This window comes from Rattus rattus, chromosome 10 (genome assembly GCF_011064425.1).
Source record: "Rattus rattus isolate New Zealand chromosome 10, Rrattus_CSIRO_v1, whole genome shotgun sequence".
NCBI lineage: Eukaryota > Metazoa > Chordata > Mammalia > Rodentia > Muridae > Rattus > Rattus rattus.
The window spans coordinates 42,642,693-42,668,500 of NC_046163.1; the positions used below are offsets into that span (position 1 = coordinate 42,642,693).

At 40.8% G+C, this 25,808-nt stretch overlaps 1 protein-coding gene across 3 annotated transcripts; it reads right to left on the reverse strand.

Moving 5' to 3' along the window:
* Nucleotides 1-4,863: 4,863 nt before the first annotated feature.
* Gorab (golgin, RAB6 interacting) lies at nucleotides 4,864-21,586 on the reverse strand. 3 transcript variants are annotated; one of them, XM_032915035.1, is made up of 5 exons: nucleotides 21,439-21,586; nucleotides 15,909-16,266; nucleotides 13,236-13,337; nucleotides 11,060-11,200; nucleotides 4,864-6,583 (listed from the first exon to the last, which is right to left on the reverse strand). In XM_032915035.1, exons 1-5 carry the CDS (start codon nucleotides 21,497-21,499, stop codon nucleotides 6,139-6,141), a joined length of 1,107 nt encoding a protein of 368 aa, XP_032770926.1. In that variant the 5' UTR covers nucleotides 21,500-21,586; the 3' UTR covers nucleotides 4,864-6,138. The 3 variants fall into 3 exon arrangements, with proteins under 3 accessions (XP_032770926.1, XP_032770925.1, XP_032770927.1); XM_032915034.1 differs by lacking the exon at nucleotides 21,439-21,586 and adding an exon at nucleotides 19,010-21,379; XM_032915036.1 differs by lacking the exon at nucleotides 21,439-21,586 and having other exon boundaries at nucleotides 15,905-16,013.
* Nucleotides 21,587-25,808: the final 4,222 nt, after the last annotated feature.

The following is a 25,808-nucleotide window of genomic DNA, read 5'->3' on the forward strand; positions in this document are numbered from 1 at the left end:
CTATCTGTCACTTCCAAGGAAACCTATCTAACACACAATGTAAGCAAGGGAGAAGACAGGTTTGTCTCTGTTGAGCAGAGAATGGGAAAGAGAAATCACAGTGTAGCAGACTAATATTTTGATGTATTAACCAATGTGTTTTCCCTGTGATTTCCTGTTACCCTTTACCCTCCCCCCCACCCCCAAAATCTGGGCAGTTAGACCATGAGTCATTCTGTGCCTCAAGGGAGTGTTGTCACAGCAGAGTCAGAGAACAAAAGAAGACAAATTCTTGGCTTTGGAGTTTAAAAAGCTCAGCTTCAGGCTTCAGACAAAAAAGATTTGGAAGACTATTTGATCCATTTGAGCCAATTTTTTTTCCTGCCCACGTAAGATAAAAATTCCCCTGGCCGGGATACAAGAGGCAATTTTAAGGCAAAGCCAGAGGGTTAGAAACCATGTGGTCTCCAGGGAACTCCGGGGTTCCTTTACCCCTTCCTCTTCCTAAGCTTTTGAGTGTGGGGTTTTGAAGTATTAAGTCAATTATTTCTTAGTTGCAATCCAGAAGGTGGCAAGCCTTAGAGATCCTTATACCAAGTATTATTGACAGAGAAACTGTCTGGTACATACAGACTAAACAGGCTGAGGTGAGGGAGGAGCCTAAAATTCTCCATGGCCCTCAGATATAGAGGCGGCTAAAAGAGAGCAGAGCTGGAAGAATCCCACAGTTATGGTGGCTGTGATAATAGTATTCCCAAGGACTGGGTAACAGGCACTGACTGGCAGCTTCAGATAATAGCCTGGGCAGATAGCATAGGCTGGAGCTGGGGACGATGACAGAAGTTCGGAACTGATGGAATCGGGAGAATCGTAGGTTCAAGGAAAGCTTGGGATACCCAGCAAGAACCTGGTTCAAAACCAAGGAAGCAGCCATAAGAATCAGACCCCAGAAAACACAGAACGTGATGCAATTCTGGCAAAGTAGCCTGAATTCACTTGGAGCAGCAATTTGCTGCTAAGTCTATCTGCACGGTGTACTTCTCCAGATTCTCATGATGGCGCGACCTAATGATATGTAAGTTTCTTCAAGAACAGGGTCTCAGAAAATGGATGTCTCAACAAGCTCTGGACCCCTACAAGCTGCCTCAGAGTCAAAGCTTCTAGTCTGCCTCTCTACCTCCTCCATCAAGTCCAGGGAGAGTTTTGTTTTGTTCCCTTTTTCTTATCTACCCAACCAAATTCCATCCAAAGAGGAACACAAATGGCTGTAATGTCCTTTCTAGAATTTCATTGCCAACTTGACGTTACCGGAAGAATAGCAGTCTAACATCATGTCCAATACAGAGAAGCCTCTTTCCAAGCCACCGTCCGCTCTTCTAAGACTTAGTTTTACTGAAAATGATTTACTCTCCTTCTAAAATTACACTCTACTTTCCCTTCTCTGCCTAAAGTATTCCACCATCAACTACCTGTCCTCTTGGCTGTCATACTCCATGTCTCCTGTATCTTTACATGTTGGTAAACTTTGTATTTCCTGTCCACCTGTCGATTGCTTGCTTAGTTCATAGAGTAAAGTTACAGACGAGTAGCCCAGTATGCTGCTTCTTGCTTGCAATCCCAGTTATTAGAAGGTTGAATCAGGCAGACCAAATTCATGGCTAGCCTGGTAGACACAGCAAGTTTTAGGCTAGCCAGAGCCACATGGTAAAACCTGTCCAAGTGCTCCCCTCACTCGCCACTCCCTCGCCACTCCTTCAACCCTCGAAGTTACTGAAGCCTTAGATGGAAAGTTTGGATTTCCCTACACTGTCCTCCGTTCTTTTCCTACAAACTGATTTTAAGACTGAAAGCCATCACCAAAAAGGGTCTGAGCCCTGGAAAGCCACTGCTCTGACATGGCTTTGTCCTGTGCCTCGAGACATCAAGGCGTAGAGAAACTAGTTTCAGCCACACTTTTCTCATCTTCTGAAGTGTGAAGACTCAGAGTACCGTGAGGGAAGCATCCAGTCAGCTTTCAACTTCCATCTGCAAGGCACTCCAGAGTTCCCTTCAGCTGGGGATTCCTTTCTCCACCTAATGGTTACTGAGTTTCTCACCTCTTACCTTGGTTATAGACCTGTTCCCAACATAAGGTGGAATTTAGTTGGCCACTCGATGCAGGGGCCTTCCTGTCTTCTATAAGTGGTACCGAGGTAGGGCAGAGAAAGCTTAGTCTAAAAGGCTCAAAGATGTTTGCAGATCTCAGTGGCACTAAGGCCACTCCTGAGTGGAGGAACTGCACATGAAGTAAGCAAGCCAACATATGCAAAACGACTCTGCTATGTTCTTCAGTTTCCCCCAACAATAAAACCCAAACCCAAGCAACTAATCATAAACCTAGCAGACTACAGTTCTCTATATCGATTTTCAAGTTTGTGACTGAAGTGCTTCGCTTTCGCTTGGCTAAGTAAATAAAAGTCTTTAAGCGATGCTTCTGGTGCAGCATCAGAAAGCTGGATGAAACTAACGGCCACATGTACTGTACACATGGCATTATTACCCAATGTCTGAAGTCATAGCTCACGCAAGGACTTTTCTAACTCCAATTACTCATTTCCTTCTTCTCCCCGTAATGACAGTGCACCAGACCTGGAAGGGTTACTTCACCCCTTATATGATGAACCTTTGGCCTAGTGACGTACTGCTTTAGGCATTCTCCAATCACTGGGAAATGTTATCCCTGTCACATCTTATTGCTTAATTCTATCTCTATTTTAGGCTCCTGGAGTCGTTTGGCTTGGAGAGAACTCTCAGATGTGTGTGTGATCTTCCAACAAGCCTCTTGTTGACTCACCTTCACTTCTCACGGTTCCATTTCTTGTCCTGGCTTACGTAATCACTGCCCCTTGGTTTGACAGCACCATCTACAACTGTAATGAGCTCCTATGCTCATGTCATTTCCCTTCCAGGAAGATATGATGCCATCGACTTTTTATCCTGACACTGTCCTTACTTCTTCCGGTAGTTGATGAGGATTTGTTCTGGTTACCCTAATGGTTTGTCTAAGTAAATATAGGACACCTGGCCACCCCCACTTCTTTGTAGTCTAATTTACTTTGGCAACTAGACTGAAAAACAAACAAACAAACAAACAAAAAAAAACCTTCCAATCTGACTCATTGTTTAACAGGGTATTTTGTACTATTTTAGTGTTAGAAGTGAAGTAAAATAATGTAGTAGTTCTTAGTCACAATGCCCAAACAACTGGATGGGATATCTAAAAATCACAAGAATTATCTGTGCCTAATGTTCTAGCCACTTACTTTGCTTTCCTTGCAGATACTGTGCCTCAGTGTATACAGATGTTAATCATACCCTGTTAATTAGACTGTAAGATTAGGGAAGAGGGGCATAGATCACACACATCTGTATGAGTAGCTACATGCAGCTGCTTGATCAACTGCAAAGATGACATGGCGTTTTGAAGGCAGCTGCTTGGGATTAGGACCTTGCAAAAGTAGTCTAACATTACGGTGAAGGTAGCCTGGGGCCCAGCACACTCCGCTTCATCTCTCCAGAGAGTAGCACAAGTCAGGCCTGGGGTAGATCTCTGCTGAGAGGAGGTATAATTACCCTGGACCAGAGTGGCCTCGGGTCATGTCTAACAGACTGAGTTCTATCTATCAGGGCTTTTTAAAAATGCTGACTTGGCTCCGTAGAAATACAAAACCCTAAACATCATTTATAAAGGTCACTGGGAATGGCCTGGGTCAGAATAACTTGAGTCCGTTTTGTGCCAATGCTATGAAGGAGTAAGTGTCTGAACAGACAGAAAAGCTCCTGCAGAGAAAACTACACTGCTAACTCCAAACAAAGAATAAGGGGCGGGGGGGGGGGGAGTAGAGCTGAGTCTCTACTCTGTAAGTCAAAAACCGATCCAGCCATGAGGTCTGCTCTCGGAATCACAATCAGAAACTTTTATCATGACTTGCAAGCCAGCTGTGCTCTTCTGAGAACATATTTACCACCTGTAAGCACTGTAATTCAGCAAAATTATGCAGAGGTGAAAATTTCGAGGGTAAAATAAAAGGTTATTTTCAATACAATGAGAGCCATTCTTAAAGGAACCCTTCTTCACTGAAGCCCATAGAAAGAGCTCCAGTTTAAAAGACAAACAAAAACAGTTGCAGGGAATCGAGTTTTTAAGAACTCTTTAAATTCAAATTCAAAATAGGGTTATGTTCTACAGTAAGTACAGCTTACAGCCATCTGGTAAACACTACCTTTTAACAGGGACAAGCAGGATGACAATTAGTAATTTGGGGCTAATTTCCTTCACAAAAATGTACTGGTGACTTTATAGACTGGGGCTGATCGGAGTATTTTAAAGGACGTGTCCCAGGGCTATCCTGGGGAAATCAGTGCATATGGTCCTCATATCAGGTCCCTCCAGTTCTCACCCATTTGCTCTGCAGCCTTACACACATGGGCTACAGCTGCCTTTGCATAAAACTGTTGCAATATAATTCTGTCTCTTATATCATCACCTGAGCATTCAGATACCACCCGAGGAAAGCTGGTGAGACAATGCTTTGTCAAAGTAATGGCTTCAGTGGTACTTTTATAGCACACATTTGAAAGCATCAACACACACACACACACACACACACACACGGACGGACGGATGAACGGACGCTGAGTTAGAAAACTAAATTGTTAGTAGATGGGAGCAGTGATGAACTTTATGGATTGAGATAGAAACTGTAACAGAAGTATACAAGTGTGCTAGGTGTGGTAGACAGTACATTTCTTCTGTGATTCTCCATGATTCTGTGATCCACACACGTACTTTTTAACACGGATTAAATGGTGTGAAACATTTTTAAGGTAAATGAAAGACCATACTGTAAACATATCAGACTTGTTTATTCCTTAGAAAAATAAGACTGTATTTGGCAATGAAGTTTTAAATTCGTAGTGTCTCATTCATAAATAAAAAAACAACACTTTAGTAATGGAAAATTATACTTGTAGCTCAGGTCATTGAAAAATACAAGGCATCCTTACTATCAGAAGATGTCCTAAACAATAATGTAAAAATAGTATGTCCCTAGCTTTTCTACAGTGTATTATGTAGAAACAACTGTCTTTATCTCCTTTAAAAACAGCTCATTTTTATGAATAAAGCATATTTTTCATTTTTTTGTAATTTCTGACAATTCAATCACAAGTTAAGGTAATATTTGTATATTTGTGGCAAAACTAAAGTATTTATACACATTCAAATCTAGCACAATACACCAGTCAAGTTTTCAGGAACAGGTGATTAGCAAACTATGAAAGTGATAAGAAAGTAAGTACTTTAAGGATTTCAGTGCTTTGTGACAGCAGAATCAATACCCAACATATAAACGCTTGTGTTACAGAGCTTTAGAGAGGGAGCACACCATTGTTGGATGATCAAGTTGCAATGACTTGAAATTTTCAGTCACTTTAGAAACACTTTCATTGTCTACGCTTTATCTGTCAATTCATTGATTAAGGAGAACAGAATACAGTAAAAGTAAAGTTACACATACACGGTTTGTTTATGGATGTGTATCAACTAACCAAAATTCAGGTGTGAAAAAGAAACCATTTACTGCAAATTAAAGGGAAAATAATGTTGGCTTAAGTTGTCTAGTTCCTTACATAAGCTAGGATTCTAGGTTGTGCCTAGTGACTCTTGTACTCTTGTAGTATCCAGAGAGGTAATTTAACCTGTTTTTCTCTTCCCCTCTCTCTGTATATGACTGCATAGAAGGCCACACAGTCAATGTTCTCTCATAAGTTAAGTTTGGCCAAGGGTTGAGAAGCCTGTCACCTGCTTCCGAGAGTACCTGCTCCCGCTGTCATGCAGTTTCTCCTACCACTGTACTAGTTTTGTAGTGTTGACAGTCAAACGCAGGCCGCAAGCACTTCCCTCTCTTGAGTCACTTCTAACCTGGTAACGAGGCTTGAAGGAACACTGAGGGACCAACACTCCCTAGATAGGAAACCGTCACAATATGTGACTTTGGAATGATCTGACATGCTAACACACTAACAGTAAGCACTGATCCAAACACAAACACGTGTAGAGAAGTTTTATCAGACACAGCTATGTCTGCGGAGATATGTTAACTGCAAAACACTGGCCCCTCACGTGGCCACAGCGGCTGGAAAGTTCTGGGCGCCTGCATCTGGGCAGTCTAGTCTACGGGGACTGCTACTGCAACATTTGCCTGGCTTGTCTGTCTCCGGGGAAGTAGCTGGCTTTTGAGGCTCTTTGTTCTCTTCAGTCAATTCTGATGACACCCCCTCCCCATCAGGCTGACTCAGCCTCTCTACAGGAGCCATTTGTCTGGCTGCCTCTGCCTCCTGTTCTCGAAGCAACTGTTCGACCTCCAGCTCCAGCTCCAAGGCCTCATCATCGGCCTGCACATCCAGCTGCCGCATCAGCTCCTCCAGCTTCTGGGCCTTGCGGAGCTCGTTCTGCTGGATGATCGTACAGAGGTGCTCCGTGAGCTGCTCTTTGGTCTCGGTTTTGCGCTGTAAATCCAGCTTCGCTGTAACGTACTCAGCTTCAGCCCTGTCAAAGCGCTTCCTACAGGAACACAAGCAAAGATCAGTTTACCCATTCTCACTTAGGAAGTTTTCTCAGGGTCAGAAGCAAACTCCAAATACAAAATGAAAGGCGAGGAACCTGCGGACACTGATACTTTAACAACAGCCAAGGCCAGGCCAGCTGGCACAGCAGCCTTCTTTGAACTGCCAATGCTTCTGCTGTACCCGAGTGACAGCAGGCCACGGGAGTTCACTGGATGGCAGGTCAGCTCTGAGGTGCAGAGGAAAGCAGAGAGCACAGCTCTGAGGCACCTGCCAGGCAATAATGTATAAACACTGCCACTCTGGTTGATTTCAAGTTACCTGGACATCACCGAAACCCAGAACCTGCTCTCAGGCTAGCACAGGACAGCTCTAGTACAAGCGACTCAAAATTCAAGGTTGGTTGGATTCACACGCGTCAAAACGAGGTGAAGAAAATAGGGGTGATGCAAGGATCAAAAGAGTAGAGTAACTGGTAGTTACTGAAGCCAGTCTTGGGACTATGTCATTGTAAAACAATGACAGCACAGAGTCACAGAGATATGTGGCCTGAGACTTAGCAGTGTAAACAGTTCAAGAATCTTTCCTAGTGCCCCCAAAACTGATTTTCCCTTCAGAGCACCCAAATAAAAACCATCATTACCATTTAGTGACATTATCTAAAGCTATGGTTATAGGAAATTTAGGGGTCTGCTATTTACAGTTTTAAATTTTACAGAGTGCTCATTTCTTGTACATCTTTTACTTTATTGTTACCCAATAAACATATGGATGAATACATAGCTTTTCAGTAACTTCTCATGTAAAAGAACTTTACTGGGTACCCAGGTTCTTTATTTCTACACTTGGTAACATAACTTGCTTACGAATGTCTTCACATTAAGTGAAGAGTTCTGACATTATTCTCTTCTCTCTAGGTCTATTCCTACCCCTAACTCTTTACCTCTGCTTCCCCGGTCAGCAGACATTTACAGACTGGGTCCATGAATACAGAATTGAAATTAACATCTGCAATCAGGTCCCTAGGTTACCACCGATCCGGGTTCACCCCAGATAAATCACTTAAAATTCTGTATTCTGTTTATTTATTTAAAGTCTTTCTGGTCTAAGACATGTACATATATTCTCCTACAGAGTGACTGTTGTTTAAAATATTGGTTAGTTTCACAAACTGCATGATTAGCCTAAGAGTCTTGTCACTCATACTGAAGCTGGGCAGAAAGGGTACTCTGGAGGAGAAGAATAAGGTCATTATGCAGTAAACAGTAGGGCACACTGAACTGGAAATGTAATTACAGAATTGTTCTGTTATTTTAAGGGGACACAGAGTGATTTAATGTTATTTAAAGGTTTTAGAAACTGTCTCTTGGTCTTGGTATCTTTGAAGTTTAAAAAAAAAATCAATTTTAACCCCTTCTATACCACCGGGTTCTGATCCTCTTTTAGTTTACAGGCCTCCTTTCTGAAAAGTTCTTCTGTCTGTGTGGATCACATATGATTTTTATCCTTTCTTAGAATTTCTTAAGAACAGAGGGATCTTTGTTTAAAAAAAAAAAGCAGGACCTAAGAGATGCGCCCTCTATCTTGAGACACTTTGCTATCCCATCACCCAGGGAGTGCACACTCTCATCTATGATAAAAAGTAAACTATCCAGAAAACAGAAAGATATGATAACCGTGTATCTTATCATCTCTTAGTTCCCAAGTGTTTAGTTCAAAGTATTATGTCTCAAGAATGTGTAATACTGTCACCTTAACATTCCTAGTTTTCTCTGAATAAAACTGAACAAGTTTTTTTTTTTTTTTCTCTTTTCTTTGTTTCGGAGCTGGGGACCAAACACAGGGCCTTGCGCTTCCTAGGCAAGTGCTCTACCACTGAGCTAAATCCCCAACCCCTGAACAAGTTTTTAAATTTATTGCATATGTTGGAAGTAGAGAAAATTGACAGAAAGGTATCTTGATGCTGCTAGACAAATTCAAATATGATTGTAAGCTAAAACGCAGCTTCCTTAAAATGTTAATTTTGGATCTGTGGAACTTTAGAAGTTAGTTTCTAGGAGCACAGGGGTGATTGAGGGCTTTACGAGGAGGTATTCTGAATCCCAGTGGATTCCAATCCCCATCTCACAGACCCTCTGATAAGGGCAGAGGAGATGTGATTACCTGACTATGAAGACACAGGGCAGATAACTGTGGCCACAGTTCAGGAATAGCTACTGCCATCAGAGGCTGGACAAGACAAGAAATGGCCCCTTAGGGTGTCAGAAATCATGTCCCTGTTAGCACATTTATTTTGGGTTTCTAGTCTTCGTTAGGAACATAGGCTGAGAACTTTCAGGGGCTTTATGACGTACAGCTTCAGGTAATGTGTTAGTAGCTCTGGGAAACTGAAGAATGCAGACTGACAGCCTGGAGTCAGTAGGAAACTGATCATGAAGTGATGTGTCAGCGTGCACAACAGTCCACTCAGATGAATTTCTTCAATCTCATGAAGCAATGAGTGAAAACGTAACTCTAAGGATTAAAGAAAATGTGATTCCACATGCAATTAATCATTTCAATAGGAAGCACTAAGTATTTATAATTCCTCAATAACCACAAATAACAAATATAGAGAATTCTGTATTAATCTTATGAACGAAGCAGACACAATCCTACTTCTAGTTAGGACTCTGGCTCCTCCCATTTACCTCCAGAGCTTAGCCTTGAGAAAGAGCCTCACACACCAGCATCCATTCATACAGTTACGTCAGTAACAAATCATGCAAATGATGTCTTTAGCATATTAAACACATGAAATAAAATACATGGTGTGAAATACTGTGTAAGAATTCTCTGCAGTTTCTACAAAAATTGGTGGTTTACCTTCTCTGGTTTTGAAAGCTAAAACCCACATTTTCTGCGTAACATCCAATGTGAAAAAGCCATCTTTCTGTAACCAGCTCAGAAAAAAAGTAAAACACAGACTGAGCAGATTGTATTTATAAAGAACACACACACACACACACACACACACACACACACACAATTAATGAAAAAAAAGAGGCCATGAATTTAAAAAATAGCAAGGAGGGTGTATTGGAGGGTGTGAGGAAAGAGGTGGAAAACTGATATAATCTCAAATAAATAATTTAAAGTGTGTGCATTGTCTGCCTGTCTGTCTCTCCCTTGCTTTGCTTTCCCTGTTGACCCAGGACTATGGGACGCTATGAACCATCGAGACAGAGTCTGGAGTGATGGAAAAGGAGCCCTGGCAGCTCAGCTACAGAGATGATGTGCTCAAAGCTACGGCTGAGTTTACTTGTAACAAAATTCCAGTCACCTCCTGAACAGTAACAGAACTTGGGAACTTCTGGTTATCGGCTCCTGATGGCAGTAATTTAGGCTGTCCAACAATAAAGGCAACACACAGTGTCTTACAGCACATAAGCAAACAACAATTACCCACGTCACAAGGACAACCACAGGCCTCTTCTAAACACTAAACAGTGAATTAAAACTATCACCAAGCATTTCCACTTTATTAAATTGTTATGTAAACATTCTGCAGCTGTGGTTTCCCGAGACTAATGCAGCATTGTGATTAATTTCCCGTGTTAGGGGAAAGATGCGAAGCTGAGTCTTTAGCACAGCAGTCCCTTGTGAAGAAAAGACAAACTGCAATGATTAAAGCGATGTTACAGGACTGAGAACCCTGAAATTGGCCCATTTTTTTGCCCTTTTATCTGTTTGCAAAGCCCATGTAATTCTTTACATGTGTTTATTCATTTAAAAATATTCCACAATGCTCTTTTCCTTTATAAAAATGCCGACCGTTGAAAGTCAAGGAAGCACACGATAGCAGACCATTTGTACAAAGTCTAACCAAAGAAGGAAAAAACAAAGTTTTTCACAGTTCCTAGAGGACTTTAAAGAAAATATCCACAGTACTTCTCCTTTGTACTCATAGACAGAGTCTTACTTTGTACCTCAGGTTGGCCTTGAACTTGCATTGATCCTCCTGCCTCAGCCTCTTGAGTACTGGGAATATAAGCATGTACTAGCTTATATTCAAAAGCTTTTTCAAAATAAATTAATTTTTTACTTTGATTAAAAAATAAAGTCAGAACTTGGCTCTAATTCCATAAAGGCAGTGTGAAAGAGTCAAGATTGTAATGGGAGGAACAGAGGCGAGGTGTTAGACCCATCGTTCTGCAGCGAGCAATCGGATATTTAATTTGACAGACCTGAGATCCTCAGGGTCTGCGATGTTAATGAGCCGCAGGTTAATGAGGAGCACTAAAGTGCAGATGAGCAATCCAGGGCGTGTTATAGCAGGAATTCCAGCAAGGTCAGCTATAGGACAGGTGGCCACTGAGGCTGGCACATTAGACGGCATTCTCATGAGGTTTCCTGGTAAGATTCATAAAACCCACTGGCATGGTTAGCAACGGATGACCTAAGGCAGAGCGCTCAGACCTCTTCTCCTACTTACCGTGCATAGGAATACTCTAGGCTGGCCTGATCAATTCTGTTCCTGAGGATTCCAATGTCAGCTGACACCATGTCGTCTAAGGCCTGTAACTCCTTCTGGATCCTCTTCAGTTTCATGGTCTCTGCTTGGGTCCTCCTAGATCTGGAAATCAGGAATGGGAGTTGGAGAAAACGCTTTAAGACCACATTTCCATGACATGCTATTAAACGAAAAAGGATGGTATTGTGCATATAGTTATAGTTCATGACAATCTTTTTAAAAATTAGAAAAAAATCAGAATTGAGACAAAATAAATGCTCTGTACTCCTTGTTTTATTCAACTTTCTATTGGTATATAATATTTTCATGAACAAAGGACAAACTAAGATCTTTCTATAGGTCATTTGTGAACTTACACGGTTCTCTCAGAAGACGACTGAAAGGACAAGTCACTATTCCTTCACATTAAGCATCCAGCACAGCTTTTCAAAGCCCAGCACTCCGCTCTCCTTCCTAAGCTCATTTCATCGTCCACTCTTACTGGACATGAAGACACAGCCTAACTATGTAACATCCCCTGGTCTAAAACACCTATGCTTTCAAGTTCTGCTTCCTTGGAAAACTGTACACAGGCCCTTACAATTACCCATGGACTCAGACACTCTTTTCTGTTGAAAAGCACACCTGATTTAATCATTTATCTGTCCCCTCCCATACCCATGTGTACACACACACACACACACACACACACACACACACACACACTAATAAACAGAAAAGCAAACCTTTAGTCACTAATCCACTCATTTCAAAACTTCACACATGTTGTCTGAGGAGCACCCCAATGCAGCTTGCACTCTTGACTCTTCCTGCATGAGGCACAGATCTCTCCTTTCTGTCCACACTCACTAACCCACACGATCCCACGTCAGGTACTTCATTACTCATTATTAATAATATGATCCCCTGCATGTCCCTACATTGCTGTTTCTATCTGTTATTCTGTCTTAAATCAACAACAGAGAAGTATGGAATCTATACATTCTTGTTAAGATGGGGGACGTGGCCCAGGCTGGCTTTGCAATCACAATTGTCTGCCCGAGTGCCAGGATTACAGGTGTGTACCGCTACAGCAAGTTCAACACACCTATGTTCATTGGTAAATTCCCCAATAAACAGTCTCTACTCTTAGTAAAGACTAAGAGAATCCTTTAAAAAGCATAATCACTTGTAGGGAAAGGTGGTATTATTAATTCATATTTTGCTCTTTTTCTTGAAATATAAGCCAACCTGTGAGTTGTATCTTTATTATGCTTCATGAGAAGTTGTTTTAGAAGGGCAATAAAATCTTTCCCAAATGTTTCTCTCTCTGAGATATCTATGTATCTCCCTCACACCTTTCTGCCCTTACATCAACTCAAGCCTCAAGCAACACCAGCTTAACCCAGGGTATCGCTGTATGGCTGTGCAGCCTAGGCTGACCTTAACTTAGAACTCAGTCTTGGTAATGCTGGCATGGCAAGTAGGTTCCACCATATCTGTCTGGAGGTCTTTAAAAGCAAAACGTCATTGAATATTTGCTCCCATTCAGTTCAATCACTACTTAATTGACACACCTTGAGGCCACAGGAGAATAGGAAGTAACAAGCAAAGTCCGGGAAGAGTAGCAGAGGCTGGGAAGAATGGCTTCCGTGGGGAATGCTGCAGTTGGGGCCAGCATGACACAGCATATGAGAAGGGATAAAATCAAACCTCACACAAGGTATATGACGGCTGTTGTGAGTCACCAATGAAACACAGTAAATTATTTAAGAAACACAAGCAAGGTTTCCAACAGTGTAGGCCACCCCATACCGCACTTGTTCCTTTACATGTCTGATGCTAACATCCAAACTAAAACCTGCATTTGCTGCTCACGCATGCACACTGATAGTCTACTTGTGCTGTCGTGACTGGGTGTGAACAGATGGTTAACACTGATGCCATTTCACTTGCAGCTGACACAAGTGATTCATTACTTTAAAAAAAAATCCTCTCTAAAAGGAAGAGCTAGAATTTCAGCATCATTTAAAGCATACTTTGTCTTAAAGTATGAGCTGCACCGAAAGCATCAGTTTATTGGGTAAGGCACAGGAGAATAAACACGAGCTCCTCAGAGATGCCTGTGGGTCACAAGCCCCCGATCTGGATAACTCACCTTTCCGCAATGGCTTGAGCCAAAAGGGCTTTCTTACGCTTATTTTTCTCTTCCATTAGTCGTTGTTCTTGTTGGAGGACTTCCCAACGAGATTTCTCTTGCCTGAAAAAAAAAAGGTACAAAAGTGAATTTATTAAAAAGACTGTTACCCAACCCCACACCTTACCAGTCTGTCTCCTAGGCATAAAATTTAATCAGGCAGATTACATATATTTTCTTTCAAAAATCCCCTTTAAAGAAACCCATCTGCAGTTCATTATTCTGTTCTAATATGAACAAAGAACATGGTCTGAAGTAAAGAGGCTTCCATAAATTGGACCTTTGAAATCTATATATGTGCATAATCTAGGAACCCACAAACTAGAAGCCCAAGTACTGTGCCATTCTTTCAGGAGTACAAAGAAATGTGTGCGTGGATAATAGCATATGGAAAATGGAAGTCAGAGTATATTGGTATGAGGTTGATGTCATGTTTTACCTTCTAGAATGTTCTTCATGAAAAGTCTAGAATCCCTCAACATTTTAACATAACAGCTAGTTTGTTTCTTATATTTTCTTTCATTCTGCTCATATTCTCCAAGTTACAAAAAAAGGTTAAAACAGGTTTTTATTTGAAACAGAATTATATTATTTTGTCCTTGCCTTTCCTCCCTCCATCCCCTCCCATGACCCCCTTCAAGTTGATAGCCTTTATTGTTTTTGTTTTAATTTTTATGAAATGGGTTTTATAAAATATGCTGGCATGTTAAACATAGGAAAGATTGTTTAGTAACTGCTTCTGCATTGTTAGAAAGCACTATAAAATAAAAACAAAACAAAACAATGACACATATCTTTGTACGATCCCAGTAGAAACTTAAAGTAATTTAGGAGCCAGAACTGGAAAACATCAGGCTGATAAGTTATTATTAATGAATGCCAGGCAAAGAAATACTAAGATAGTAACTTGTTTCTAGAAAATTAGAAAAAGATAAAATTTTTTCTTTTAAATCTCAATGCTGGTGAGATTATGAAAAAATATACTAACCTTAACCTTTAACTTTATAGATGACAGCCTTTATCATTATATACACGTGTGATACAAATATATGAGTCCCTTATCTCCAACTCTTAGTTTTAAATGAGCAGTTGTTTGAGCAACAGGCAAGTGGAACAGAAAGACAAAGATCCTAAAACATGCAGTGTATCTCCTAACGTGTCCAGTTCTGGAAAGGTGCGTGCGTGCACATTTCAATAGGCACAAAGCTATCACCTGAAAGGTCACGGCAGCACTTCCTTCTGCCCACTCCCGCTGCCGTTCGTCCAGCCCATCCGTTCCTTTCCCTTCTAACCCTGCCCTTTTTTCTCTCTTACTGCAGCCTCCACCAGGGTCAGCATCGGCCTTTTCTCATATTTTCCACTCCACAGGCCCTTCAGGCCCACCTCCCCTGGTTCCCTCTCCCAGTACAGACACCTGTCATCTCTCTACTCACTCCTTTGACCAGGATATTCCCTGGGCTCTGGTCCTGGCCACACCAGGACACAGGCTCCCCTTTACTTTTGCTTCTCTACTGTGCTTTAGCCTTTGCGTCTCTCAGAAAACTGAGCTGTCATCATGGAACACTGCAGGCATAGCTCTCCTTTCCCAAGCTATCACGTCAGGATTCTTACTCTTTAAAATCAGTATGTCCTCACATTCTGTCTCCTAAGGATGGATCTAAAATCCAGTGATTTTCCTACTGACGTGGCATCTAAAATGTCCATCACAATCACGAATTCAAAGCCTTCATGAGATATATGGAGGCTCTGTTGTAAAAACAAAAACCAAGCAAACAAACTTAATTCACGTGATTTTTACATATCTCATTAAAATGAATTCTGTCATAAGACTCTGGTAGACAAGACTCTCATGACATAAAGCTGGGCCAGCAGAGATGAGGAATATATCTGATATTGGGAAAAACACAAGACACTTTGAAGAAATTCAGAAAAACAGAAACAGATGCCATCTTTTTTTTCCATCACTAAGAATTCACAAGTCAGAAAACAGACATTTCTATACGGGTAGAACTAAACTACATAGACTCTAATACAAAGATATCTCGACTACTTACTGGCTGTGTATACTAGCTTTAGGGAGACAGTTCCCAGCTCCTCTGTGTGTGAGTGTGAGTGTATGTGAGTGTGTGAGAGTGTGAATGTATGAGTGTGTGTGTGTGTGTGTGTGTGTGTGTGTGTGAGTGTGAGTGTATGAGTGTGTGTGTGTGTGTGTGTGTGTGTGTGTGTGAGTGTGAGAGTGTGTGTGTGTGTGTGTGTGTGTGTGTGTGTGTGTGTGTGATTTGAGTGTGAGTGTAAATTTGAGAACCCTCTTGCTATACTGCTCAGCTCAGCCTGGTACTCACTATGTAGGTCACTCTGGTCTCAAGACTTGACAGCTCCTTCCTTAGCCCAAGTGCTAGCCTTACTGGAATGCAGCACTTGCCTAGTGCTAAGAAAACAGTATCTTTTCTAAGTCCTAAATAGGGGTTCCTCTATAAGGTGAAAACAATAAGCATATATGATAAGGCTGTTGGGAAGACTAAATGACAAATATTTAGCCCCTAATATGTTTGGGTGGTAGACTCCAGCTAAAACCCCACAAACTCTGTCTTTCCAAGTCCCTGGCGGAGAGTGAAGTCTCATAGACTTACTAACAATTCCATTTTCTTTTTCTCCACTTTGCAGTCTGGCTTTGGAGTTTGAATCTCGGCACTTCTGGAACCATGGTGGGAATTCCCAAGTCCTGGTTCTTGCAGCTGACTTTCACCACCATGTAGTTCTCCATCTCCAGTGGAAGAGGTGAAGGTGAGGGGACTGGGGACAGCAGGGGAAGAGGGGGGTGGCTTTTGACTGTTAGCGCTCTGTTTGGGTGTAGAGAGCAGCTGCTCTGGAAGCAATGAGGCTGATCCATCTTGAAGGCCAAGCTTTTGGCTCTGCTCTAGAAGGGCTTTTTCTCGCTGAAGCTGTTGTCGAGTTTTTTTCACAGGGAGACGGCGCTGAGGTTCAAATGGATCTACATAAAAGATCGAATGAAGCATCCATGTTGAATAATAAATAATGATCATTTCTCTAAAAATGATCGTGGCATTAAATTTTTGTAATTCTAAGGGCCCCTCCCTCCCATTCTTTATTTTGAAAGCCCAGGAACAGTCAGCCATTTTCCCAGGTACAACAGTTTTTATATCATATTATCAATATGATATTAACCCAGCCTTATTCTCAGTTCATCTTTACAGAAAAATAACTAAGACATGGACTTTCTCAGAAAATACAAAGCACCCTCCTCTATAGTAAAGATTACTGTTGCTTACTGCTCTTATTTACAACATCAAAAATGTCACTGAGGCTGATTGGGTTCCACCTGAAAACCTAACTGAGTAATCAGTAGTTCCTTTGTAACTCACCGGTGTCTTTATATTTTACTTTATATTCTTTACAGAGCATAGATGGAAGGCTTACAATGACATATTTTTCACTAGCAATCAATAAACAAGTCAGGGCATGTGAAAACAGAATACACTGTTTAAGTACTATGTTCTGGAAACTTAGGGCCAATTGAGGATCGTAAATCTAGCACAAGGAGGACTAGCCACAGTAACTTCTAGTCAGCTGCTGTCATTAAAGCAATTTAGGTCAAAACAACCAGACACTGATTTTCACAATTAAAAACAGGCACTTAAAATTATTTCTATTTTTATTTATTTACTTACTTACTCTATTTATTTTGTGGTGTTGGACTGAACCCAGACCTTGCACATGCCAGGCAAGTGCTCAACCACTTAACTCTGGCTCCAGCAGCAGGTTTATAAGAATGGCTGTGGTTTTAAACATAGGAACCGTAACAACCATCAAAACCTAGATTACACTATAGTGAAAAGTGACTCTTAATCTGCACTGGCATGTTCCAACTAAAAGCCAGGCTGACGATACAGAGGGGAAGAAACATCATGGCACCCTAGGTCCAATTTTCTGAACCAGAAAGCAAAAGACATCAGAGGCCAACAAGCATGTTATTTTGTAAACATGACTGATGATTATCGTTACTAGTAACACTTTAAAACTGGATCATCAAAAGCAAGGAGGGAAAAACCCTGAAAAGTTAAATACCTTAAAAAGAGATTTTATGAATATTAGTGTTTTGCTTGCATCTAAATACAGCATGCACATGCCGTGACCTCAGAGGCCAGAGTGGAACATCAGATCTCAAGGGACTGCAGTTTACTTAAGGGCGTGAGCTGCCAAGTGGGTGCTGGGACCCGAACCCACACACTCCGGAAGATCAGTGAGACTCGTAACTGCTACGATCAGTCCCTGGGGAATGTTTCTCATGTGTGTGTGTGTGTGTGTGTGTGTGTGTGTGTGTGTCTACATGTCAGTGGTCTGTGTGTCTGATAATTATATCCTTCTCTCTGACCCCAGTCATGTTGATCATTTTCTTATGAGTCTACAAATAATTTTAAAAAGTATTAATTTCACCCAAAGTGTACTGCGAGAGCAAGTATTTCTTCCTCAGTGTCACACTTACTGACACTGTCACAGTCACTTATTTCCAGGGCTGAAACACATCCTCAGAGTGACAAGCCCGAGTTCCCTATCTTCTTCCCTGAGAGACACTGAGGCTGGTTTTAGATTTTACCTCTGTGAACCTGGCTGTTAAATTTTGCCTTGGATATTACCCCCAAAGTACTGGGTGACAACATGTAACACTAGAAGTTAACTGCTTTTCAAACGCATTTTGTCCAGCAATGTGTAAGAATCCATTTTAATGCATGGTATTGTTTTGTTTAATGTTTTAACTTTGGCAAACAAGAGGGCATAAGGTGGTACCTCACTGTGCTTCTGATTTCTAATGCTCTGCTTCTTGTTGATGGTTGGCATACATTCATATTCCTTTTCTTTGAAACATCTACTATTTCTTTTATATTCACACATACTATAAGAGAAATGATAATTAAAGATACCATGATAATTAATTTCAATACCAGAAATGGTCATAACTCTAGGGAAGAAAAATCTAACAACAGAAAACATTCAAAATTTATATGGAGAAAAATTCTAAAATTTGTTATATGGCATTACAGATGGTCCAAATAAATGGACACAGATGCAACCTTCTATGACGATATTAAATATCTCCAAACTGATCTAAAGATTCAATGCAATTCTAATCAAATTCCTATCCCCTAAAATTTGGTAAAAAAATTTTTTAAAATTATTATATAAACTGTTAAGAATAGCAAGGAAATTACTAAATAAAACAAAGAGATGAATGGGACTCGTAATATCAAGAATAAAGGCAGTGGGTAAGATGGATGAGCAGGTACAGGCACTTGTCACCAAGCCTGAAGACCTGAGTGTTGACTTCTAGGACTCACAGGGTAGAACGAGGGAACTGACTCCTAAAAGACAGCCTCTGACTGCCACACCCATGCTATGGCCAAAGGGCTCATACCATTAAATAAATGAGTAGTAAGGAATAATAAAGGGCACATAGAAATAAATATTTATCTTAAAACTGACAGCATAGTTGTATTGCATTCTTCTGTTTCTTTACATATGAAATCAGCCACAGATCATGTGTGTATACATACATCATACCTATTTGGGTATATGTATGTCATACACTCTTCTAATCTGTGTGAGTGAAAATAATTCAGTTTAAGATGCCGATGATTATAGTTGACATACCCCCTCTCCCTGTGACAACATTTCATTATATAACAAATGTTTCCGTTCCATAAAATGATATGACTTACTTTTTATCAAAGTTATTTGCCAGAGAAAGCATTTAATTACCAATGTTCTAGTTCCAATCTTCTCTTCTTCCTGCCAAAAATAACTGCTGTGTGACAGCATCAAAAGATGATATGGGATGACTGTGTATCAGTTTCACCTGGCAACCCATGTCACATGACACTAGACTGAAAAATAAACCTTCATTATTTTAAACAACTGGCTATGTTTCCACGGTTTTCTTTACTGCTTTTATTAAAACTGTTAGCCTAATTTCTTAATTACCAGTGCTGCTGTATGTATTTATCCCTCCCCATCACACACCCTTGCCTCTCTATCAATCACAATTTTATTTCACTTCTTTGATATTCTTCAGATAGTCTTAAAGGACACCTATTTTACCTAATTTTGTTCCTATATAAACTGTACTATGCCATTATCTATTCAGCCACAAACCTGTTCCTTTTAAAAATAAAACTCATTATTAATGAATGTAGCTAATGATTAATACAGTCCCATCAACTGTATTATGTATCCTCTGCCTGCTAGTAAACAACCGGTTTATTTCTAACTTTTGAATATTATAAACAAAGTGGCTAAGAACATTCTTGACTGCATATGCATCCAAGTGTTTCAAAAGCACCCTGTACTTATTTTTGCTGGCAATGGATCCCATCTTCCTAGATTATTTAACTGTATTCTTAACAGCTGCAAGAGGACGTGATTTCTGCAGCTTTAGGAATGGGAAGCCCAAGGTAGAAGACTTGGTATTTTTGTGCTGATCACAGTGTTCCACTAAGGCTACATAAAGGTGGGAAGATACTTCTTCTGTTCTCAGATGTCATAGATGGGTGATTTTAAACGCACAGTCTAGTGTTTCATGACCAAGGGACGGGCCTTGAAGTTTAGGTTCTTATCAACTTCTAACCATATCCAAATTAAAGAAATAGTTAAAATATACTTTTTTAGATAACAAACATATGGGAGCCCTACATTAAACCCTGGCAAGTTAAAGACAACATTTAACCTCCATGAAATATTCCCAGAGTTCATTAAATCCTCAGCATGAACTTGCTCTGTGGCTAACACTTGGTCAATATCTACCCCCACAGTATTTCACGGTCTGTCTCATTAATCTACAAGGTCTCTAAAGGCAAAGATGTCGTGCTCATCTTAACACCTCTGATGCAGAAGTTTTATTTCATGACAGGTGAGCGTCCCTGTTGGCAAGGACGGAAGAAGTCCCTGGACCAGACACCTAATTCAAAAGCAGACGCTGAGAACGGAGTCAGCTCAGATCTAGATGCCTGTACTTTAGACACAGGTATGTGAATGGAGAGTGACTCACAGAACAAAAGGACCTGAAACCACCCAGCCGGACAGAATCAGTTGGGACACATCTGATATGATAATTTCATGAGAGTTTTAAAAGATCCCTAGACCAACCCTATTTCCCCCAAATGTATATAAGGCACAGTGACCTCATGTTAGCGACTTACCTCCTTTTGCACCTGTCAGCCCTAGATAATTCTCATATCTAGGCTAAAAATTACAATGTACCTGAGCCCTATCCAAATTTCTCACAAACTACAGACATGGAAGAATTTATTTAATTTCATCCTTAAATAAAATATACTTTTTATAACGTTAATAGTGGCAGAAAATTCTCACAGAAGTGATGGGCGCTACCAAGATTAGCACAGACATCTTTGTGAAGTTTCAATCACAGGCCAAGAGCGTTTTTACATCGTTTCCTACCAAGTACCAGAAAATTTAATGAATCAGAAGTAGCGTTATAGCAAGGCCGTATATTGATCTATAATTATTCCATAAAGCCCTAGGGAGAGCACTAGATTTTGGCTGTCTCTCAAGGCAGTAAAGACAGACATGTGAGTGCACTGTGCTCGCGCACACAAACACACACACGCACTTCAAATCTTAACCTCTCAAAAACCCTTTTAGTTTGCGATTCCCAAAAACTGGAAAGATGTGCAAATTCATCCGGTAGCCAGAAGTAAACGTAATACAGATGTATCATAAATTACCACCTCTTTCGCGCTTATTCACTCTCATGATCCCTTTCGCAATAACTGTTTTTATAAGTTCGCAATCATGATGCTGTATATATATATACAGTGCTACTCTTCAGTCACCCTGACGCCAAGTCTGCAACCATTGATTTGTGCTACAGTCCTCCCTTACGAGCCATTCTGGTGTTGGCTTCGCTTTCTCTCCCTAGCCTCAATTCTTTAAACAGGGGTATATTAAATCATCAGAAAGCGGATGTTAAAAGAGAAACCCTCGGGGCCTCTGCAGCTAAAACAGCCACCTGGGAGCCCCACGATTCCTGTCCTTCCACTTGCAGCTCCAGCCCCCACGCCCCCTCACCCACTAGGAAGGCCTCCTGTCCTTCAGACTCGAGACTCCACACCCACACGGATATACACCTTACCTTTATTCTGCTTTAGTCTCCTCAGCTCTTCTTCAGAGAAGCCAGCCCAACCCTGAGCCATCCGCCTAGCCCTAGGCACCCAAAGAGTGCCCAAATCCCGGCGCGCAGATTGCCAACACAGCTCCACAAGCACATCCGGGTTCCTTCAGTGGATGCGGCGAACAGCCAATCAGAGCGCCGAACGATGGCGCTAGGACCCTCTCGTCATTCGGGGGCCTGAGCCCCTGGGGCTGTCCGAGCGATGCCAGAAGAACCATCTCGACGGACCGCACCACCACTGCCTTCGTCTCCACTCCTGGGCCTCTGCTACACGTTCCAGTTCTTCCTTTTCCATAAATTTTGGCAAGATGGGGACTATGGGAATGAGAGGAAGGGCTGAGGAAAACTGACAGGGAGGCAGTGGCAGAGGAGGCCTAAAGAGGGCGGGTCCTGTCTGACTAGCTGGGCGGAGTCAGTGTTGCCTGGGAGGTGGGCTGTACCGGAGCATCCTTGGCTTGTAGATTCTAAGTCATGGAGAGCATGGAGTAGGGGTGAGGTTTAATCAATGGCCAGTTCTCTGCCAGACAGTAGTTATCTAGCAGATTTCGTTTTCTTTTTTCTTTGATGAATGAAACTCAGTACCTAACCCTTATACCAAGAGATTTTGCTGGTCTCCAATTCACAAATCCTCCTGCCAAGTGCTGGGACTATAGAAAGAAGTGCTGTGTCACCACACCACACTCAAGTCCTAAGTGATGACTATTTTTGGTCTAAAGCTGTCTTCTTGAGCTTCCATTTCAACGTTTTAAGTAGAGTTTAGAAAAATTAAAAGCTGCAAAACTTGTCAATGTATGCCTAGGTCAGCGTTTTTTTTTTTTAAACCGACTAATTGTTTCTATTTTCATTATTTTTACTAAAACCCAAAAACATTACATTGGCTACATTGAAAATTTAAAAGAGTATTAATTTCCGGCCTAGGAGTCAATGTTTTTAATCAAGTTGAAATAAAACAGCATACCGTTAAATATGACACCAATGATTGGAATGAGCAGTTCAGTTTAGGTAAGTATCAGAAAAAGGTTCGACATCTTTCTTATAATCTTTAAACTTTGAAATTCAATGGGTTTTTCCCAAATTCAAGGATGCCACACATGCTTATCTTAAAGACGAGTTTATTCTCACTATATTTAAAAGGTAAAAATAACCATCTAAAAGGATTAGTTTTGTTCAAGTTTTGAACATAAACTAAATATGTAAACAGGTATACGCTGACTACAGGATAAAGTGTAGCAATCTGTCACAATCTGGTAGCCGATTCAGCTTACCTTCTGCACACAATAACCATTTACTAGTGACCCAACAGCAATCTTAAACCAATGTGTGTGCTCTCTGTTACATTTTACACATTCATTTTCTATGAGTTTTAAGATTTATCACTAATCTTAATAGAGTCAATAATGATGGCATTTTAAAAGGTTCTGCCTTGCTTATGAATGCAAATCAAGGCACCAGCAAGAGATAATAAAAGCCAATAAAATCCATCTGTATAAAGTTATACTTTCCCATTTGTAACATTCCAAATCTCCTTTTCCTTGTTCTGTTGGCCCTTCCTCAAGGAGCCCACTTTTACAATGCTGTAGGATATACTGGTGGGAACTTAGTTCCAAAAGTCCTTGTTCTGTAGGACAATTTTGTTCTGAGTTGAGGGAATATCTCCAGAAGAGTTTTGCTGGAAATCTCAGTCATGTTAAGCCAACTATATTTAAAGGGAAAAATTTCCCCATTTGTGTAAAAATCTGGATCCTATACCATATACACCAGGCGTGTTATTGTTTCCCCCACACACAGAAGGCTTCCTTATTTGCCAGAGCAGTAGGCTGTGTTTTTCTAATCTCTATATGTTCAGGCTCTTAACTAGTTTGTTTTCAGTTATCTGTAAGAAACTCAGTCGTGAGTAGCTATATTTTGTAGTATTTTCTTTTTATATTCTTTTAAGTTCCATAATGTATTAAAATATATATATATTTGTATTTATATATGTGTATATGTATATATATATATATTTCAGCATGTTCGTGTGTTTATAAAAAGGTATCATCTGGGACAATTTGGACTGTAATATTTTTCCCCAGTTGATTCTTCACTAGATGATTGGTGTTCTTTTAAAACCAAAAATCCAGAGCCAGATGTGGTGTTCCATTCCTATAATTCCAGCACTCAAGAGGCTGTGGCATGAGTTTGAATCCAGTCTGGGTTGCACCATGAATTAGAGACCACCCTGGCTGTGATGTGAGACCCAGTGTAAAACAATAAAAATAAGTGATATTTTTTAAAAATAGAATTGCGTGTCTAGCGCATTTATAAAACTGAGCTGCCCGGCCGGCTCAGGCGATTGAGGTACGAGCTGTGGAAACTGGCATCGTGCATTCAATTCCTGGTAACCCACATGAGGGTGAATGAAAGAAGTTCGTACAGAGTGGTGCTCAGATTTCCATCCACATGGCGTTGTATACACGCCCGCACACATCCTCCCACACACAGTGGTAACATTCATAACTTGGGAAATAATTTCCAACTTCACTTGGAATAAAATCCCAGATCCTCTATGATCCTACGTCATTGGCCTCCTCCTCTTCCTTCTAGAGTAAGCTGTCTTTCTTCACTGTCCTTAAACTCCAGTCGGACTGGATTTGCTTGGACCTTTAGACTGCCCAGGGCTTCTCTCTCCTCTCTGCTGGCCTAGCCAGAGCTTTCCCAGTCACCGTTCCTTAAGCTGTTCTCTTCCCCTTGTCCATTGATCCTTCCTGCTTAAGTTATGGTCCTCAAGTCCACATAGGCTTTATATGACCACACTATCTAAATACCACCCTCCTATTCCCTGCACTTTTATGACTTATACAGCACTGAGTGTAATATCTAGGCGGTTTGTATTTTACATTTTTATTTTCTATCCCCCAGTTTGATAAGAGTGCCACGATATAAACTTTAACCTCTTATTTACCCAGCGTAAAACAGACTAGCAGCTGCTAAAAACCAACTATGTATTAAAAGAACAAACCTTTCTGAGTTTAACGTTCATTTATAACATTTTCACATTAAATGCACTTGAGATTTCTTTCTAGAATGAATTTCTATGGTGCTGAAAATATGAACTACATTTTTTTTATTCTTCTTGCAGCTTTGAACTTGTTAGTTAGTAAACGCATTTTAACTAGTTGAGGAAAATCAGAAGGGCCTTTATTATTTTTTAAGGGTCTGATGTTAGGCACCTTCTTCACTCTGGATAGATAGAATAGAAGCTGAGTAAGGCTGCTTTTGCCTCTCAGTTTCTGAGAGCAGTCAGTGTTCCAAGGTGAAATAGAAGGCATGGCAAAGTAGCTTAGTTTACAGTGGCTGCAGTATACGGCAGATGTTGGTTTAAAAACAAAATCCCAATTGCTCAATTTTACCAGTTGAAGACTCAGGAGCCAGATGCTGGGGTGAAAATCTGCTAGCTCAAAAAGACAGGGAAGGCACCCCGTTGACTCCTCCACAACTAATATCTCAGAAGGACAAACAAACAAACAAACAAACAATTCTCCCACTCCACAATATCTTAAAACAAGACAAAACAATTGAATGTTCCTCCTTTCTACTTCTGGTGCACCCCTCTGTCTACCCTCCTAGCTTCCTCTAACTCTCTATCTTTATTTCATCTGTGCGCTCTTCCTGCCAACTGGTTGCTTGGTCTATCTCTTGACCTATGGTTGACTTTATTCAATCTTGTTTACATGAAGCAGAAAGCCCTTTGATTAAAGGTATGTGCTAAGTTTGAACGGTACCACAACTAGAGGCAGGGTTTTTCCAGGCTACCATCTCGGGGTTCACAGTGTGATCCAATATCCTACCATAGGCAGAGGCTAGTATATCATAGAGGATCAGGAAACAGAGAGCATGACACTAACCAGAGACTGGGTGTATCTTCAAAGACCTGTGCCCCAGTGACCCTTTTGTATGGACTAGTTCCTATTTCCTGAAGATTCAGGACCCTTTTAAATTAGTGCCAACAAATGGAACAGGTATCCACAACATGACTGTGTCTGAGAAGTTGCCACTTCAAACCTTCCAAGCCTTAACAGACTACTTTAGCAAACTTCACAGTTTTCAGCGTATGGTCCTTATACTTCTGTCCAATATATCTCTAATCAATAGCACAATGCTATTATAATTAGTTTTATTTACTTAAAAATCCTTCAATTATCCCGTATCTATAGATGCTATGTTTTGAATGGTGGTATTCTGGAAAATCCAGTATGCTAGAATGAAGAGGTGACTTCTTTAGGGGGATTGCTAGGTTAAAAGAGTTTTTATAACCCTGGTGAATGGGATTCATGTCCATATGGAATAGCATG

Excerpts from the sequence above, each read along its gene's own strand:
- Gorab (XM_032915034.1), bottom strand. The coding sequence starts at position 19,109 with ATGCTGTCACACAGCAGTTATTTTTGGCAGGAAGAAGAGAAGATTGGA. Across the intron at positions 16,267-19,009 it reads GCAAATAACTTTGATAAAAA|ATCCATTTGAACCTCAGCGC; the intron begins GTAAGTCATATC and ends TCTTTTATGTAG. Across the intron at positions 13,338-15,908 it reads GAGAAAAAGAAAATGGAATT|GCAAGAGAAATCTCGTTGGG; the intron begins GTTAGTAAGTCT and ends TTTTTTTTTCAG.